This window comes from Galleria mellonella, unplaced genomic scaffold, assembly GCF_026898425.1.
Source record: "Galleria mellonella isolate WM207_F2 unplaced genomic scaffold, CSIRO_AGI_GalMel_v1 utg312, whole genome shotgun sequence".
NCBI lineage: Eukaryota > Metazoa > Arthropoda > Insecta > Lepidoptera > Pyralidae > Galleria > Galleria mellonella.
Genome location: NW_026442074.1, coordinates 4,280,482 through 4,301,014, shown reverse-complemented (window position 1 = coordinate 4,301,014; position 20,533 = coordinate 4,280,482). Strand labels below are relative to the sequence as shown.

Below are 20,533 nucleotides of genomic sequence, written 5' to 3'. Positions count from 1 at the left end.
CCTGAAGAATCATTAATATACCATTTTTGAAGAACACCATGATGTCTAGCAAATATCCAATTTTGAATTTTAATTTTAAAAATAAGACATTATGTGGTGAAAATGTGATGAATTTCACTAGAGTTTAATAATTATTTTAAAATCTAAGTATTTATTACATTGTATTATATGAGTTTATGCAAATTTTGTAAATGATATGGAGAATTCATGTTTAAATCAAGAAAGTTTTACTAAACAGTTTAATGAAATCTGAATTTACTGGGTACAGAGGAATAACACCTGAGTCCTCAGGAATGGCAACGCATGGGGGGTATCATGGCCGAAACAATATACTCTGTTATGTCCATAGTACTGCTCATGTCTATAGGCGACTGTTACCACTTTCCATCAGGTGGACCGTCAGCTTGTTTACCATTCTAAGTTGTATAAAAAAAATAAATAAAAAAAAAGAATAAATATCTGAAATAAGTGTTGGAGTGCTGGAGGTACTATGATAAGTACTGCAGCGTGCTGGGCTTAAGCAGAAACCTTTAAACATTTGAAGTAATAATGTTAAGTAATTAATATCTATAACTGCCAATTGTAGTCATTGTACCCAATGACATGTCTAAATGGCTCACATTAAATGTATGTGTACATTAAAGATTAATTTATATTTTCTATTGTATTGCACTAGCAACCCGCCCCGACTACGCACGGGTATTACAGAAAATATAAAATGGCCTGTGTTACTCCGAGGTGTAGCTTTTGGTAAAATTGGTCGAGTAGTTTTTGAGTTAAATCATAACAAACATAAAATCAATCATATTTTCTCGTTATACATAATATTAATTTACATTGATACACTACCTAAACTTTCGGATCCTCCCGCCTCGGACGCGAGGTGCGGGGTCACAAGGTGCCCGCGCTGCCCGGTTGAATCACGATGACACTAAATTAATTTCGTTGCACATTAATTTTATTTTGCTATAAAATCTTCTCAGGTATTAATTGAATTTGCATTGCAAAGGGAAAAAAATATTTAAACAAAAATTTAAATTTATATATTAAATTCTAACATTAATTTCTTTAAAGTTTCTAGAAGGATTTTTTTTTTAATTTTAAATAACTCTTTTAGTACAAAATATAAAGTTTTATTAACTCTGAAAACCTCTACTGGAAGAGTCCGAAATCTTGCAATTAGTCTGACTTCTTATGTTAAGTAAATAATTTTTCGTAAAAATATGACTCCGAGTTAAAAAAAAATCATTAATTGTTATTCGAACTTACTAAGAAATATTTATAAATTTTTCAGAGATTTTTTTTATAAGGCTAAAGTTGAATGAATATAAAATAACATGACTAGTCTTGGTGATATCTCGAAAATTATTTTAATTCCGTAGTAGCAATCGAGTGCTAAGTATGAAATAAAACTTCCAATTGTTGTTTGAGAAATGTTAATTATTAACAGAACTAAAACTGGCAACTATACTATATACAGAATATTATGAAAAGAATATAATAATTCTAAACCCAGTTATAGTACTAAACAACTTTCTTCAAGGGACATTAGTCGAAATATGAAAATATTTTTGAAAATATACCAACTCCGCGCGGATTGTATAAGCATTTTGTATTAATTGAAATCCGACAACGGACATCTGGGGGCACAACCGAAAACCACAGAATATTTAAGAGTAACATACAAAAATTCACTCACAAGGCAAAAGATTCACTCACAAGGCACTTTAAGTAACTTCGCATCGGCCTCTTCGGTATCACAAAATTACGCGGCATTTTTTCTCTATCTCAGACACGTAGTTACCGCACTATATTTTATTCTTATCTAGAGGCCGGTGAAAACGGCCATAATTGATTCAAAATTATTTTCATACTCGAACAGACGCTATTGCTGGGAATCGACCGTTATATGCTTTCCGCTATACCTTGTATATATACACACTACACACTCAAATAAAGCTGTACAGTAATAAAATATAAATTTGTACATTGTTTTATGTTTAAAACATTAATGCGTTAGTCTATTCTACTTTCCATGTTCTCTAATCAATTACACAGCTAACCTTTACCATTTATTGCTATAAAAATAAACTGTTATAAGGCCGCTGATTTTATAAATAATTTATTCAAGATAATAAGTTAGTCTTAATGTTAATATTATACATTTGCCATATTTTGCAGTAATTTCAAATCTTCAGGACAGTTTAAGAATATTAGTAAAGATTAAATATTATTTTTAGGCGACACAAATTTCTGTATATACATATATATTGGACACTGCAAGAAAATATTTGCTAATATTTCAATTGTATGTAGTATACATGTATTTATATTACTACTTTCTATATTTCATTGAAATCGACGCTGTAAATACCTCAACTTATATGTAAGCTAAGTGTATTACAAAGTATCCACTCTGTCGCTTATGCAAATTCTCTATTTTTTTTTAAGTATAATTTTTATATAGATAACGAAGGTATCGAAATCTAAGCTGTATTGCATCTCATTTAGGGTTCATAATTGATATGCAAAGTACATGCATATGTAGCTATTATTTTAATATATATCTGTGTATGTTATCAACACTATGGGAATGTATTAAATCTAAAATTGTAAGAAATAGTGAAAAATTATCAAGTGAACTTTGCGATAAACTCAAACTATATCGATAGAACGCATTGCCATCATTCAATAAACGTTCGAATAAAACCATTTCTAAATGACAGGTAATTGTAGTGGCAACACATGAGGATAATTGCCTTATTTCATAGACAATGAAATACGAGTATATATTTTTCTAAGACATCTGGTTATTAATAAATAAATACTTTCCTAAAATATTGCTTAAAAGTCTTGGTGTCACTTGGGATTTAGGGTTGGATATTAATTTTTTTCTAGTATTATAAAGTTATGCTTTTATATAACTTATGTGTTATGCCAAATAGGATAAAATAGAAGAAATATATAATATTCACATCAATATTATGCTTGTTACTATGGTAAACAAATTTTTGAATATTATAGTATATGGAGCTTAGCTCATAATTCTAGTCAAGTTTTAAAAAACAAAAATATTTTTTTAAAAGACTACCTACCTACATTTACAATAAGTCTGCGTGACCTAATCTAACAAAATAATCAAAAATTTATACATATTCATTGCGGACTAGGAGTAAATAATAGCAGACTATATGCTACTTACTGTGAACCATGAGTCCACCATTTTGAACCTTAATCACAGAATTACGAATTATGGCCCAATCATTGCAGATCATGACTCAATCAACTATGGGCACCATATATATACACATATAATCATGGTCTACATATGTTATATCTTTGTATTCATGATTTACAATTAATTAATAACTCATGTACTCAATGTTTAGAGCATAGTATGTAATTTTGTGATGATGATCCACAATGATCGATAGATCATGGCTTCACGGATTCACGGCTTACAATAACTGGGATATTTGTTAGTTAGAATTAGTTGTCCGAGACAAAATATAGAAGTTGCGTGTAAACAGTTGATCAACCTTGCTAATTCTAAATACATTCTATCGAGCAAGTTGTATAATTAATGCTGCACACATTTCAAAGAACTCCATGGTGTGGTGACCAGTCGGCTGAGGGGGTCCGCTCGCTGGAGGGGCGAGGGGCGGCGGGGGTGCCAGAGGAGATGCGGCTTCTTCGTCCGTATCTTCTTTTTCTCCAGACAGGGACTTGAAGTCCAGCAGATATGACTTGTAGTCCACTTGGTATAGTTGCAGAGACATTTTCACATACTTCTCAGTCATTTTATTCAGAGTCCGTACCCTGTGATAAAGGCATAAATGTAAATTAAAATAATTATAACTTTAAGGTAGGGTTTAATGAATAAAAAAAAAATTATAGCAAGGACGTATAAGTTTCATATGTAGCGACCACGCTTCGGTCTCATAACATAACATACACATTTACCCCTAGATGAAAAAATAAATCTGGGCTATCGGTGGGCAAAATTAGGCCTTTAAAAAAATCATATATTGTTCCATTTTTCATTTCACCTTTATCGGTAGATGTTTCAAGATATATTTTTTATTTGTAATGTTTAAATTTTTAAATTGCATTTATTTTGCCTGAGATAATATTCATTCTGTATGGCTGCTGAGGGTTAAAACCACAAAATCAGGTATTTTCTGGTAATAATATTTAAATATTTATTAGAGCTAAAGATATGAAATGAATGTAACATACCGAACATGATAGGGATTGATGACTTTCCACTCGTAGTCGAGAGCTTTCATAGCGCGGAATACTTCCAGCATTATATCATTTGGTTTGCTCTGTGATCTGATGCCAAGATGCCATTTGGCTCTATAAACAAATAGAATGATTACAATTGAATAGTTGGTATTTGTAACGACAATAAATATGTATTGTAATTTATAATGAAAAAAGCACATCAATTGGTAGAAAAATTTAGGAACTAAAATTATTGTTATGAATTAATTCCGTTTTTTATAACTAGATAGCAAATGGCGTCATTTGTCGCAGAAAAATGTATTTAATCCATAGCGGGTTTAGGAAGCAATGGCACCATCTTTTGACAAATTATTTCATGTAAAAAATTCGCGTATTGTATGTTCGTTGTTTTCTGTTATTATACTAATATTGTAAACTAGCCCGTTTACAGTCTAGCCCGGCTTCGCACGGGTAGATACATCTTTCCAAAATAACATATAGTCAACGTTACTCGCTGATAATGTAGCTTTCTATAGGTGACAGAATTTAAAAATCGATTGAATGTTTTTGAGAATATCTATTACAAACAAACAATCAAATCTTGGTCTTTATAATTAGTATAGGTGTGAAAGTTTGTAGATAGTTTGGAAGTTTGTTAATTAATTATGCTTAAGCAACTGAACATACAATAATATATATATATATATATATATATATATATATATATATATATATATATATATATATATATATATATATAACAGTACTATAAGATACTTTAATATATGTATATACTACATAGTATAAAACGAAGTCGCTGTCGCTGTCGGTCCGTCCCTATGTATGCTTAAATCTTAAAACTACGCAAAGGATTTTGAAGCATTTTTTTTTAAAAAAGATAGAGGAATTCAAGAGGAAGGTTTATATGTATAATACATGCATAATATAGTAGAGAAACACTGATAATTTTAGAGGTTTCTAATGTGATGTGCGAAGATTCCGTGCGAAGCCAGGGCGGGCGCTAGTAGACAATAAGCAAATGGGGTGTGGTGGTACCTCTTGACGGGCGTGCCGCGCTGCGCCTTGTCGTGCGCGGGCGGCGCGCCGCTGTCCCGCAGCGGGGCGATGCGCTCGGGGTGCGGCCGCGCAGCCTCCGCCGCGCCCGCGCCGCCCGCCGCCGCGCCGCCCGCCGCCGCGCCGCCCGCCGCCGCGCCCGCCGCCGCCGCCTGGCCTGCGCGCCGCGCCACGGCATAAGGTCAGTTGGCTCATCGTGAGGAATGTAACCACGATCATTTTCAAGGGGAATTATGCGGAAGTTCACTTAACAGGATAAATTGCTAGCTTTTTTTTTTAATACAACTTAGAATGGCAAACAAGCCGACGGCCCACCTGATGGAAAGTGGTAACCGTCGCCTATAGACATGAGCAGTACCATGGACGTAACAGAGTATAATGTTTCGTCCATGATAACCCCCATGCATTGCCATTCCTGAGGACTCAGGTGTTATTCTTCTGTAACCTGTAAATTCACGCCATATCCCACCATTCAAACCGAAACACAGCCATGCAAACACAACTGCTGCACGGTAGAAACACAAATGGAACAGAGGTACCCAAACAATCGACTTTTGTACAAAATCTCCCTCTGGTAGCTAGCAGGTGAGCGTAGCCACCCCACGATGCAAGGCCACAACAGTAGGGAGAATGAAAATGAATTCACATATTAGTAAAATAAATCTTTTAAAAATTAATAAACTTCATTAGTTGACCATTTATCTAGGATACCCTGTATTATTTTAATTTAGATATTTAGGTGTAAAGTTAAAAAAAGTCCTAAATTAATCAAACTATAAACTATTATTACCTCTTTATTTGATGAGGCGTTGGTTATGGATGTGGGTTTCTGCTGAGTCGTATATTTTGCGCTTCTCAATATTTTATGTCATCGCTTTGTGATTAAAAATGTCTCGATATTAAAAAACAATTTGAACTCACTGGCCACATAGAAATCCTTAATTTCGGCCTTGGCGGCCTCGTCAGCTATGCGCTTGTTGTCTATGATGAGATGGTACGCGATCGCGAGCTGGTCGTGTGGGTCGCCGCTGAGCAGCGCGTTGTGCACCTCGTGCTCCTTCACGCCGAACTTGTCACACACTTCTGATATCGCCTCTGTATCAATTACGCTGCTGTCCTGTGCCGAAATTGTGTAAGCTGTGACATATTCGTGGTAAACATTTGTAACTGAGCTGTGAATATGTTACGTATTCTGTCCCAAATAAAGATTACACTTATATGTAACATGTAGTGAGGATAAAATAGTTAAATGACGAATTTGTTATATTGTATTATAGGCATACTGCCTTGTGGTCCCGGCATAGAATAGGCCACTCCTTGTTTTTCTGTGTTGTAAGAGGCGATTAAGGGATAGCGAGGGAAGGGCAGCAGCATCCCTATTAAAACATCTCTAAATTCTAACTGCGGTTTTCAATCCGCCTGCCAAGTGTAGCAGCTACTGGCAAAACTCCCCTAAGAGGAAGATTATGTTCAGCAGTGGACAGTTCAAGGCTGATGATGATAAGTATACTGAAGAAGTGTCATCCTATGGTCATTCTGATGTACCTATGATACTGATTCTGATATTTTTGGTATTTGTTAATTATTATAAGATTATTGTAATTTAAATGTATGTATAATATAAAGTAAGAATGTAAAAATAGTAAATAATGTAAATATAAAAAAAATATATATATATCATATCTTGTGTCAGCAGCAATAAAAGCTCTTATTATTATTATTATCACATATCATTATCGATTATTGCCAGTTGAAATTAATGCTTTTCAAGGAAAAAAAAATATCCTAGTATTTTATATTTTAGATACAAAAATACTTACTTGTTCAACAGGAGACGGAAATAAGTATCCAGGAAGATCCTTCTGGAACCAGTCGTGTTTCTTTACATCTTCAATATTAGCCCTCTTCATCGGATCCACTTGTAACATCATGCATAGTAGACTAACAACACTCTTGTTTAGATATTCAGGTATGGGGAATATTCCAGACTTGATCTTCCGGAACAGTGTTGGTACATGCTCATCGTCGAAGGGCAACGTGCCGCAAAGCAATGCATATAAAATTACTCCACATGACCAAACATCTACCTCTGGACCAGCATACAATTTTCCTGATATAACCTATAAATAAAAAAAATACAATATATACTTACAATTAATACCAATGACATACAAAATATCATGTTATTATATACTATTTGATTTGTTTTTAATCAGATGCAGAGTATGTTTATACACTGGTATTAGGTGTTATATAATATCATATTTTTCATACAAATATCTTGTAATTCTTGTAGATAAGAAATATCAAATATCTAAATGTACTAACACTATAACTCTCAAAGATACAAAAAATAAAAATTACTTGCACAAAAAATTGAATCAATGGTGACAAATACTATACCGAATCAAGACAGGAGTATAGCTTATTGATTGCAAAAAGAATTAGCAAAATTAACTTTTAGACTTTCGAACTGCATATTTTATAAGAGACAGAAATTAAAGCAATAATTTAGGTAAACATTATTGTTCGCGACATTGTAATCATTTGTATAGTTATAGCGATTTTTTATAGTTAATTGTTAGCATAAGTCCTTAGTTTAATCATTTTTAAATTGTTAATTTTACATAGATTTTAAGATGTATCTATAGCTCGTAAGTTGAATAAAACATTTTATTGTGTCTTGTTATTATTACCCCCAAATAGGAATAAGAAAAGAAATTGTAAAAGTAATAAAAATAAGAATAATTGTACAAATAAATAGACGCCGAAACGGTGCCACTCTGAAGAGTAACGCGTCCCTTTCACACTCGCCCCGTCCCGCTCGCACAGACTCGCTAACGCGAGTTAGTACATGTTGTCGTGCGACCGGGCGGGTATAAAGATAGGCCGCCTACCGTCGAGCGGCATGCTCTGCTCTGCGACACAGTACACTCCCCATCCGATAAGAAATAGGACAACAAAAAAACTCTTCAGACGGAACCGGGGGCTTCAGAAAAGGAATCAGTGTGTTTCTCTCCAGCCTGAACCAGTGCCCCTACAGTCCACGCTCACCGAACGGTGGAGGAACATCGTTCAATTATTATTATATCTCTGTTAAACTTTTGCCAAGAGTAGCCATGCTTTGTAGGCCAGATGGCAATTACACAAACACTGCTGCCTATTCTTTGATCATTTATAAACTATGATAATTTACCTGAATTATCTCAATGTTAAATCAGGATACACTGCCTATGATCTACCTAAATAAACATCTTTTATAAAACATAGAATTAGCAAAAGTAGTTTGGAATTATTAAAGATATAGAATGTATCTATAAAACTGTTGAATTGAAAATTTTTTAATGTTGCTTAAAAATACAATAAATATATCTATTATAGATAGATGCAATTACTTGTTTACCATATTAACAACTTAAGTTTAAACAAAGATGTGAATAAAATATAATTATTGCTTAAATAATTAATGTTTGTGTTACCTCAGGTGCAGCATAATTAGGTGATCCACAGGAAGTTCTTAAAAATTCTCCATCCATCATCATATTAGACAATCCAAAGTCTGCAATTTTTACATGCATATTGTGGTCTAACAGCAGGTTCTCTGGCTTCAAGTCTCTGTGCACAATCATGTGGCGGTGACAGTAGTCCACCCCAGAGATGATTTGCTGGAAGAATCTCCGTGCTTCATGCTCTTGGAGTTTGCCTCGTTTCACTATATAGTCAAATAACTCCCCACCAGAAACATATTCCATAATCATGAAAATGTCCGTGGGTGTTGAAATTACCTATAAAGAACATTTCTATGTAAAGCAATAACAATAAAAGCTTTGTGACAATAATTTCTATCTAAAGCAAGAACAATAAAAGCTTTGTGACTATCATATTTTTATGCATTATCTGTGTCTACACATAAATAAGAAGATGAAACTAAAATATTATCATTAATTATATAATAAAAAAAATTAAAAGGAAGATAAGCACAACACATTATTTAAGAATAGATAAAAAAAGTAAGAGACAAATAGTACAAAAAATATCTAAAATAAGAGAAAATAGATAAGGAAGAATACTGGAAAGGTTAAAATTAAGAATGGTTTTGGTTGTCACAATTTCTTAAGAATTCAAAAATACACACAAACAATTTTTTTATTTAAATTTGTTTTATGGGATATGTCAAGGTTGGTAGTAAAAATATTTTTTCATGTTACTTGCCTGGTATAATTTTATAATATGGGGATGTCTGAACAGCTTAAGGTTTTGTATTTCACGTTTAATCTTGCCGACGACATCCAGAGACTTGATCTTCTGTCTATTAAGGATTTTCACAGCCACTTTGTGCTTGGTCAATTGGTGTTCTCCTATCTTTACTTTACCGAATGTACCCACTCCTAAGGTAGTACCCAGGGTATAGTGACCAATCTTGACGATTGGCTGGGTGCCACTCACTACCACTGGCTTTTCAGACATTTTTCTTAGCTAAAGCACTTCATGAGAAAAAATACTCTGAAGAACAGTCACGCTTTCAATAACGTAAAATTTGTTAAGCACATTTTAATGAAATTATAAAAATTGAAATTTATTTAAGTTTATGTATATAATTTATTTATTAATTTTATAGTTACAATTTTACGCATTTATTAAATTTATTTAATTAAAATTCTAACAACATGTCAAATGATCTACTGTCATTGTCATTTTTCTCAATCATTCTGTCAATTCTAATTGTCAGATAAAAATTATATGGTTGCATTCATACCTATCTAATTTTAAATGCCATTGAATCAATCTACTTATATTTGTTGTTGGTAACATTTCTTAGTTTATGAGTTTTATATTCTGTTGTTTGCCCCGCGCTGCGCTATTTCCCCGACCCCGCGGTCCCCGCCCCGTTTGACTGTCGGTCGGTCGCCAATCTAAAGATATTGTGATGTACGAAAAATATTAAATATTCTTTGGTTTTTATGAGTTTATTGTTATAAATCCTGTATATTTGTATTAGATTATAATGGATAAATGTGGTATCTGTCTAAAGCCGGCACTCGTGAGTAACTTTTAATATTTTGTGCTGTTGTTTAATGGCAATCCGTAAAATTTTTATTGTTTTCTTTACAAGATAGATATAAAAATAACGCCACTGGCAGTATTGACAATTTTTTTCGTTTTCCAGAGTATTATTATAGTTTTGTTATTATGTTAAATGATATTTCGAACTATTTTGAAGTATACCGTAATGCCGTAATGCAACAAGAAAAAAATGTGCATCGGAAACCTGCCCGCGTTTTTTTGTTGCCTGTCGGACGGTCTGTTTTTTTTTGTCTGGCTCAGCTCAGCGCCCTGTAAAAAAACAAGTCACTTTGTTTTTTTTTTCTGCACAGTGACCACAATGTGCATGAATAGTAATCCTTGACTTTTGTAGCAATCTCTACTGGTTTACAACACCTTATTCAATGATTACATACACTATATACATCATAAAATTTATTTAAAATACTATATTATCTACATAAGAGACTAAAATCCGTTTACCATTAAATACTTATTACTGTTGAAAATAATATTTATGGGGCAATATTTTTATATTGCTGGTTGTTAAAAGTGTAACTACTTTTGGTTTATCTTATTAATATAATAAATCAGAAACTTTGTCAAGATATCTGGTTGTTTGTTACTTAATCATGCTTAAACTGCTAAATATTATTAAATGATATTTGATAAACAAATATGTGCTAAGTATGTTTAGCCATTTAAGTGTAACTGTGTAACAAACTTTATAAACTTTCTCACATCTGATAGTAGCAAGAAGTAGAATTAATAGTGTCTATTAGTGTAATTAACAGTTTTAATGCTAGTGGACAATAGTTGTAATATTATATTTTATAAATGTCCATACCTTCTGGAACCTTAAATACTCCACCCATCATCATGAAATTGCATATGTTCATAGCATATTTCATATTCATATGTATTTGCATGCAAAGGATAACTTAGTTCTTGTTCTCTTCAGCTATTAATGAAATTTTTGAGTAAGTTCAGAAGATCTTTATGTATCTATATGTGTGGTTCCATCTTTAAGATGCATCTATTAAAAAGAAACCAATTTTAAAGTGTGGTGAAATCATTATAGGAACAATATGAGAATATACTATATCTGAAATCAATTATGAAGTTCTATATATATATATATATATATATATATATATATATATATATATATATATATATATATATATATATATAATCATGTCCTATAGATTTTACATATTTTGTATGTATATGACTTAGAAAGCAATTGAAGAGTAGCACAAATGCAGTGGTTTTATTCAAATGAATATAACTATATTGTATTACATGTTCTTACTCTTTTCCTAATAGATTTGGTGTTGCCATTAAAATATATACCTTAATATTGTTTCAGCAATTATTTGAGACTGGCAAGGATGGTGTTTATGCATGTTTCAAGTGCCAGCCGCTTGTGCCTGAGGTGACCATTGGGGACAGTTCGGAACAAAGTACTGACCCCCCTGAGACATCTGAACCTTCTGAGGCAACTGAACCTGCCGCCAATAATAGTGAAGAGGTCAGTTAAATAGTTGTCAATTGTATTTGCTAAAATTTTATGCTAATGTAGTAACATTTCAGTTTTCATCACTTATTCATAAATCAATACAACACCAACTATTGATAGATATGTTTCTAATAGAGGTCACATGAACAAGACACCAGACATCAATATCTCTTTTTTTTCATACATGAATAAGCTATAATGTGTCTATTGATAGATTAATATGCCATTTGTCTAAGGGAAGGAGGCAGTTTAGAGACAGATATGATGATCTTGGTGGTGCAGTGGTAAGCAAGTTCCTTTGCATAGATAAGGCCTTGGTTTAGATTTTCGGTAAGGTCAATTTAGGAATCAACTTTTCTAAATTAATTCAAATTTGGGAGTTCTGGGTAGTACATTCAGATATTGTTACTGGGTTCCTCATAATATAGGTTGTCATAGATTAAGATTGGGGCAATAGATATGATGGTGTGATTCTTATTATTTATAGATTTGTTCAGATTTTGTAAGATTCTCCTTCCCTCACTTTCTATCTATAATTTAAGATAATTAGTTAAATAGTATTTGTTGATCACAGGAGAATAATGAAGCCCTGTACTGCGGCATTTGCGACAAGACATTTCAGAAGACAATGCAGTTGCAGAACCATTTACGCAATCACCGGGCCGAAAGACGTTTTGTGTGCACTTATTGTGATAAGGGTAAATTTTGATGATTTTTATTAATTTGTGTGATGATTTTGGGTATTAAGCATGGACTAAGGGGTGTAATGTCTAGTCGTGTGGTTCCAGTATAGAATAGGCCACACTTTCCTCTTACGACACCCAGAGAGGTGTCGTAAGAGGCCAATAAGGGGGGGCGAGGGATGGGCACCATCTCTTTTAAAACATCTCCAAAGCCTAACGGCGGTTGCCAATCATGGCAACTACTGGTTAAACCCCTGAAGGGGGAGGCTTATGTTCAGCAGTGGACAGTTAAGGGCTCACATGCTGAACATAAATATATTTATGTTATCAGATATTAATTTTGTTATGATAAAACTGCTACTATATGGTACAAAATCTTAAATTGTATATTTCTCTTTTCTATTAAAAATATTATCTGATTTAAAAAATAATATTCTAAATTCAAATATTCTAAATCTAATATCTACTTTTTTTATTTAAATATTTATAAGTTCAAATAGAAATGAAAATTTTATTAGATATGCATTATTTGGGTTTTACTTACATTATCTTTTCCACTCACAAGGCATCCCTGTGTGTTGACAGCATTTTCCCAGTCAAACAACTTGAGGGCCCACCTTCGTATTCACACCAATGAGAGGCCTTTCAAATGTGTGGAGTGTGGGAAGGCCTTTACTCAGGTAAACATAACCCTTCTATATTGTTGACCTAATAATTTTGGGAGTTGCTTTTGCATTATGTTCTTATACTACCACAAAAAAGTATAAATATATTATTTTTATTGTAGTTGTTACTATTCTTTTATTTTGCAATAAAAACATTCATATATGTAACTGGTTTGGAAAGAGTATGAAGGCACTATATTAATCCGAAGCTTTAGCTAACTTCAAAAGGATGGATAAAAAATAATTATAAGGATAAAAAATAACAGAAGAGCTATATTGAATAAGTAGAGAGGCTGGTAAGTACCTATTAGGATGGTATGTGGACCAAATAAGTGATGTTAAAATTACTCGTAACTGGCAAGCTTACATAGATTTACGAATGTGAAGGAAACTAAACGGGCCTGTTTGAATTGCATGTAGTATTTGATTGTTTTTACCTTTTACATTCCATTGAATACAATGAAATGTATGAATTAAAAATCATTTTATAATCTTATCCCCTTATTCATAAAAATTAAAAGCTCCTACATGTCTACTTTAACTATTAATATTTCGTTATTGTCCTTCAAATTGAGAATTGATCCTACAAGAAAAGACAAAACATTTCCATAGAGAAAATAAGTTTATAAAACATTTCATGTATTTATGTATAAGGGGGTTAGTGTTTAGATATTATTATTTAGTTTGTGGTTTAGATTTTTATTTCAATATTCAAGTATCTAAATAGCAGCGGTATTACGATAATTATTTATTTTTTATTTAATTAGCATCCACATTGCCATAGACTATAAATGTGTACATTTTGTTTCATAGGTGACCAATTTAAATAATCATGTACGGCTGCATACGGGCGAGAGGCCTTTCGTGTGTCCAGAGCCTGGCTGCAGTAAGGCATACGCTCAGGTACATATTTTTATATGCATTGAGCTGATTCAGAAATTTATTACTTTCTAAATTCACAAATTTAAAGTAACTATTTAAAGTACATTACATTTTAAAGTAACTATTCTCTTTGCATTACAAAATTGTTATTCCTTCATTTCTTTTTTAGAAATAAGAGAATTATCAGATGAATATGGTTATGTATGCACGCATATTATTCTGTTAACTTAGAATATTATAACATTGCCTATGAAGTGATTCTTGTATAATCTGCAGGCTTACTCTTGTAATAAATCTCAATAAATCGATGTTCAAATTAAGTAATTTCCCACTCTCGAATTGCAATATTAGCAATATAATGGTTCCATATGGTTCCGATTGATGCATATTAGTGTAACTTACCAATATAAACTATTGCAAACCGATCTCTATTATTAACTTATTACTAACTGTTGTTTCATGAGTGTAGTAGAAATTTGTCATTGGCTAGATTGCATTGATACTGATATTAGATTCAAGTGTGGACCTGCCTGATTTTGTTTATAACTGGAATAAAACAAATTTCTTTCACCGGCAATGTTTTTAGTGAGTTTTCGAAAGTTTATTAAGTACATATGAATAAAGGATTGTACATTGAGTAAGAATATTACGAATAATATTAAGAATTAATACAGAAAATAAATATGCTCACATCAGTAAACCATAATAGGGTAGTCAGAGCCATTTGTAAAGTTACCGGAATAGTCGACTTACAGTTTGTCGAGTATATTAGAATCTAAAATAATGAAATATTAATCTTAATAACTTACAGGTAACAAATTTGAACCAACATCGTAAACGGCATTTGAACGGTCGGCCAGTGGAGGCCACGTACGACTGCAACGTGTGCGGCGAGCAGTTCCAACAGCGAAACCACATGTATAGTCACAGGTGGGTTATACTTACTAAATATTACTACTAACAAACATCACCCTTACTATATTAGTAGCAATATTAGTTAGCAAGTTTTTTTTTTCTATCTAATGTTTGTTGAGGCTTCAGTACACCTAGGTGACTATGCCAGTCTCATAGGAAATGCCTGAATGTTAGGTTTGTCATGTCATTTCAAATGTATATTTACTTTATTAGCTTTCGGCCCGTTACTTCAAACGCGCGAATTTTAGAAGTAGGAATACCTACCATTGAAATGGATCAGTTCTAGACCATCTAGAATATAACATATAATGAGATTTTAACTTCCACCTTCGTAAACACAATTGTGAAAACTGCTTCCACTTTGATGATGCCTATTATTTATTTTATTGGCACATAAAACAGATCACAACAATAAAAAACTTAAATAATAATTACATTTGTGATTCGGCTAGGTTATAATCTAATCATTATGTGCACAGCTTGAGTTATTCATGAAAGGCAAACATAAATAAAATAAATACTTAAAATGTTATATAAGTATATATAAAAAATAAAGCTATATATAAAAAAAACATATTTTCAATCATAATACAAAATAGAAAACATTCTTCCTAAAGAGCAAATATTTTGTACAATATGATTTTTTCAAGCATTATGAAAATGAAAAATATACATTAATATATATATATATATATATATATATATATATATATATATATATATATATATATATATATATATATATATATATATATATATATATATATATATATATATATATAAAGCACAAAATGCGGTTTTATCTAAAGCAATCTCTTCCAGACAACCTTTGAGTAGACTAAAAACTACTCGTATTAAAAAACAAATAATCATATGTATATTATTTGGCTAACGTGTTTTTACGATATTTGTTCCAGACGTGAAGCCCACGGTGACCTAAAGAGTCCGAGCGGGCGTAGCTCGGGCAGCCGGTCGGCGCGCTATACGTGCCAGGTGTGCGAGGCCGTACTGCCGAGCGAGCGATTACTCATGCAACACGTCAACCAGCACGTCGCCGAGGGAGAGACGCCGCAGAATAAGGATAATCGTTAGTACTAGTTTCTTGAGCATGGAAACGCTTTTTTTTTTTATATATTGGCCATTTGCACCAAGTTTTAGTCCTGGAGCCACATATAGAGTTTTTAATAGAGTAGCAATTGAATGATTTTTGTGTGTAATAATGCTTTTGATTACTTTATACTCAAAGATTGGCAAAACAGTACAAGAGTCGACTTCAGTTAAATTTCGTTACAGAGTCCCTATTTTAATCTTATATGAAGTTTAGATGGTAGAAAAATTGGTAGTATTTTATAGATTAATTAATTAAGCTAGAACACGTTCTGGAACAAAAGTGGCAGCCCTGTATCCATTGTTGTTCACTGTTGAACATTAGTATACCCCTGGGGGTTTTGTCAATTACCACGCTTAGTAGGTGGGCTGGCAATTATATTTAGGCCCTAGTGATGTTTTAAAAGGGATGCTGTTGTGTTTGGACATTAGGATTTTTTTTATGCAACTTAGAATGGCAAACAAGCTGACGGCCCACCTGATGGAAAGTGGTAATCGTCGCCTATAGACATGAACAGTATCATGAACATACAGAGTATACTGTTTTACCCATAAGATCCCCATGCTTTGCCATTTCTGAGGATTCAGGTATCAGAAACACGAATGGGACTGAGGTGTCCAAGAAAATGACTTGTACAAACTCTCTCTCTGGTCACTAAGATCCTTTAGTCGCTTTTTTGATTTTTTGATACGCAAGGGAAAGGAAGGGATATGTCATTCTATAGCGGGACCACACGGCAAGCCTTGTGCTATGCTAAATTGTAAAAGCGTTCACTGTATGTGTAGGGTCGGAGGCCGCGGGCGAGACGGAGGGCGGCGCGGGCTCGTTCTCGTGCGTGTTCTCGTCGTGCGGCGCGCGCGTGGCGTCTGCGCGCGCGCACGCCGCGCACCTGCTGCGCGCGCACCAGCTGCGCCTGTCCACGCCCGCCGCCGCCGCCGCCGCCGCCGCCACACCCGCCACCACGCCCGCCACCACACCCGCCCCACACCCGCCACCACACCCGCCACCACACCCGCGCACGACGCGCCGCCGCGCCGCGGCCGCCCGCCCAAGGTATGCGATGCTCGTTAAAACTCTGTGTGCTCGGACGGAGGCGTTAGATTAGTTTTTTTTTATATTATTATGAAAAGAAGTTTCGTCGGCAACGCGCGCTTAATGCTCCTTATATTGCAGGCGTTCATAGATTACGGTAACTGTTTACCATCAGGTGAACCTTATGCTTGTTTGCTACTTCAATGGTATAAATATAATATTACATCTATTATACCGAAACACAGCTGTGCAAGCTGCCACAGGGCAAGAAAGCAAGGGGGACAGGAGTACCCACCGCTTCCGCCGTCACACTCCTCCAATCAAAATAATAATAAGGATAGTCTAATTTACATTTTTTCCAAAGTTACATTGTCTCGCTCACCTCTACGACATAACTGTAACTAACCAATCAATTGTTTAACCAATTGTATTAACATTTTACAATTTATGAATTTTGTCTCTACTTTGTGTCAGAAACAAAACAAAATTTTCGTAAAAATGTGTTAATATTTACTACAGATAATATTTTAGTTAACTTTTCTTATTTATTTTTATTTATTTATTTCGAATTAGGCACACCAACAGTATACATATTATACATAAATTAAATAAAATTTTTTGTGTAGTATGCTGATATGCATACCTATAGTAAGCGTACACAACATTGACTACAGATTACATGCATATAAATGTCGATGTTTCTTTTCTTTACTCATTGTAAGTTGTCAGGGCCCAGACTACAATCGCTTTTCAATTTTCACAGCCCCATCATAAAATTTGTATTAAAAATAGTTATAAGGATTAAAAAAAAAACTTGAATTGTAATGAAATTTTTAAAGTTTACTTTTTTTCGATTACAGGTAATGAAGCCGCAGGACCCTTTACTTATAAAAGAATCTGATTATCATGAGGTAAGATGCTATTTACAATACTATTATTCTAATAATTATTGTTTTCTTACTTTTACTGTTATTTAGCTTTTGCCCGCGACTTCATGCATGAGACCCAAATTATGTTTGCTAACCGGGATAAAAAGTAGGCTATGTCCCTCTCCATGATTGGTGTATATAAATTTTTAGTGATTGGTTAAGACGTAAATGTAATAGGGTAACAAACAAACTCACTATTACATTTGTAATATTAGATTAATTATTCATCATTTTGACTATAAAATTTACAGAAATGACCCCTCAGAATCGATCCCAGTATATATCCATTCCCCACATGCAAAGTTATTTCATTATGATATTAAAAATTGATGTATTTCAGGTGAAATTGCTAAACGCCCAACAAGTGCGGTTCCTGCCGAAACTAAAAGTGCAGAGTTTGTTTCAATGAGTGGCCGGCAACGTGTGAGACTCGACCAACTGTGCTAAGTGACAAGTATCTGACACTGTTACGTATTTGATTAACTTTAGACATGTGTGGAGCAAATAATCTGTACTTAACGTTCTAAGCCTGTTGAACACTGACACGTAGAGTACTGCAAGAAGTCTATAATCAAATGGATAATTGTAATGTGAACACAAAATTGATAAATGTCGCATTTCTCTGTCTTGACGTGAAACGCCTTTAATATATTTGAAATTGGTCATAATTTACCATTGTTTCGCATCCTTTCTACCAGTTTTTTATGACATAAAAATGTACCGAACTCGCCTGCACTATCAGTATATGCTGGCAGGATACCAGTGAAGCCGTAATGATGAATTCAGTACGATTTTATCATAATGAGTTCCAGGAAGACTCGCGTGGAAGTCGACCTGGCATGGTATGGTTATATTAATGGGAAATAAGGTTTCCTTTATTATCCCTTCTTCCTTCTTCTATCAGTAGGTGTTTAAGCAAGATAGAGAGCGTTTTTGTCGATGTTGTGGTCACATGGCAATAAATAAATTTGGATATAGCTTTCTTGGCTTAATGTGGAGCACAATGTATAAGGCAAACTACATGAAATGGTTAAATGTATTATTTAATTTTATTTTTAAAAATAGACAAAGATGTCAATAATTTTATAATACATTTTCCGCCAATAGAAGGGAGTATAATTTTAGGACATATAATTTTTAAAAAGTTCTTATTTATAAAAAATATATAATAATACATATAAAAGTGTAATTGCTGTCACAAGGAGTTCCCATTTGATGTAGAATGCCTTTTGTATTTTACATTCAAAATGCTAATATCTTATAGAAGTGTTATACTTGTAAATATAACAACCTGCCTAGATATATTAACATACACCACTTTTAGCAGAGATATTAATAATAAGACAGTTATGTCAAATGAAGGTTAATGTTTTTCAAGCATATGTATGTTTGTATGTCCGGAAATTTTGCGCTTTATGTATTATGCAATATGAATATTATATATGACACGGATACATCAAACGTGCCGGCATGATTGTCTGTGGCGTATATTTTTAATAAAAAAGAAAAATATAAAATCGTGCAGCGATTTATTATGAAACATTTTCGAAGTACGGGCGGTGAACATATCTGTAGATACGGGACTATGTGTCGCTACGTCATATTTTGACCGGTAACTACCAATACCTCCTAACTAACATTTTTAATGTTTAGTTATTTACTTAATTGTAAATATTTGTTTCTAAGTTTCTACAAATCTCCTTTTCTATGTTACATAGAGAATTAATTTTCACATCTGTGTATTGTGAAATGGTATTAGAACCAATTACTCATAATTTATTTTTTTTGATTCATAGTATTTAGAATACATTCAGAGATAGGATATTTTCTGTAGCTCATGTAAAATTTTCTCCATGTCAGTTAGGAGCTGTTGGTGGTTAACCATCGATTTATGTTTTTGTAAAATGTTCATTCTGTCTTATAAGTGGTAGTCGTGGAACATGAGGTATACATTGCTCTGATAAGTATTTGGTAATGTGAAAATAAAATTTATAAATGATCTCCAAAAATATTCGAATATACAAATTATTCAATACTTTTGCATTTATGTGGAGTATTTTAGAGTGCTAATGAGGGCACTGTGTGGCCGGCACTCTCGCATTTAGAGTGAACTTATTGAAAGCAAATTCATTCGTATTAAGTGATATTGGTAAGTGCAATTTTTTTGTTATCTCCAGAGTATGAAATGAACTAGATGTAGTATTAGAGTACATTCTATTAATGTTTAATTATGTTTTTATTTTATCTGCAGATAGAGTTCACTTATTATTGTAGTTATAAACAAGATTTGTATCGAATCAAAAACTTATGTACTTAAATATAGCTTTTTTTTTTTAACAAAAAGGGTGATTGTGGCTTTGGAAATGAAATTGAAAATTGAATGTGAGTATGTATGAAACAGAAGCTAATAAGTAACGCGTCTAGTCCGCACATTATTTGTAATACATTTAAAT

At 33.2% G+C, this 20,533-nt stretch overlaps 2 protein-coding genes across 2 annotated transcripts; one reads left to right on the top strand and one right to left on the bottom strand.

Annotated features, from left to right (window-relative positions):
* Nucleotides 1-1,419: 1,419 nt before the first annotated feature.
* Nucleotides 1,420-9,996, bottom strand: LOC113515215 (5'-AMP-activated protein kinase catalytic subunit alpha-2). Its single transcript, XM_052895881.1, has 7 exons — nucleotides 9,514-9,996; nucleotides 8,781-9,086; nucleotides 7,122-7,421; nucleotides 6,223-6,418; nucleotides 5,284-5,458; nucleotides 4,240-4,359; nucleotides 1,420-3,819 (listed from the first exon to the last, which is right to left on the bottom strand). The coding sequence occupies exons 1-7, from the start codon at nucleotides 9,766-9,768 to the stop codon at nucleotides 3,561-3,563; spliced, it is 1,611 nt and encodes a 536-aa protein (XP_052751841.1). The 5' UTR covers nucleotides 9,769-9,996; the 3' UTR covers nucleotides 1,420-3,560.
* A 176-nt stretch (nucleotides 9,997-10,172) lies between these two features.
* LOC113515214 (zinc finger protein OZF-like) lies at nucleotides 10,173-20,412 on the top strand. The gene is made up of 11 exons (XM_052896073.1): nucleotides 10,173-10,342; nucleotides 11,717-11,878; nucleotides 12,441-12,564; nucleotides 13,135-13,229; nucleotides 14,028-14,117; nucleotides 14,908-15,026; nucleotides 15,929-16,098; nucleotides 16,905-17,034; nucleotides 17,127-17,172; nucleotides 18,012-18,062; nucleotides 18,421-20,412. The coding sequence occupies exons 1-11, from the start codon at nucleotides 10,307-10,309 to the stop codon at nucleotides 18,487-18,489; spliced, it is 1,092 nt and encodes a 363-aa protein (XP_052752033.1). The 5' UTR covers nucleotides 10,173-10,306; the 3' UTR covers nucleotides 18,490-20,412.
* The last annotated feature ends 121 nt before the right edge of the window (nucleotides 20,413-20,533 follow it).

Coding starts and splice junctions, on each gene's coding strand:
- LOC113515215 (XM_052895881.1), bottom strand. CDS start 9,768: ATGTCTGAAAAGCCAGTGGTAGTGAGTGGCACCCAGCCAATCGTCAAG. Junction 9,087..9,513: donor ATATTATAAAATTATACCAG/GCAAGTAACATG, acceptor TGTTCTTTATAG/GTAATTTCAACACCCACGGA. Junction 7,422..8,780: donor CTAATTATGCTGCACCTGAG/GTAACACAAACA, acceptor TTTTATTTATAG/GTTATATCAGGAAAATTGTA.
- LOC113515214 (XM_052896073.1), top strand. CDS start 10,307: ATGGATAAATGTGGTATCTGTCTAAAGCCGGCACTC. Junction 14,118..14,907: donor GCAGTAAGGCATACGCTCAG/GTACATATTTTT, acceptor AATAACTTACAG/GTAACAAATTTGAACCAACA. Junction 18,063..18,420: donor AAGAATCTGATTATCATGAG/GTAAGATGCTAT, acceptor GATGTATTTCAG/GTGAAATTGCTAAACGCCCA.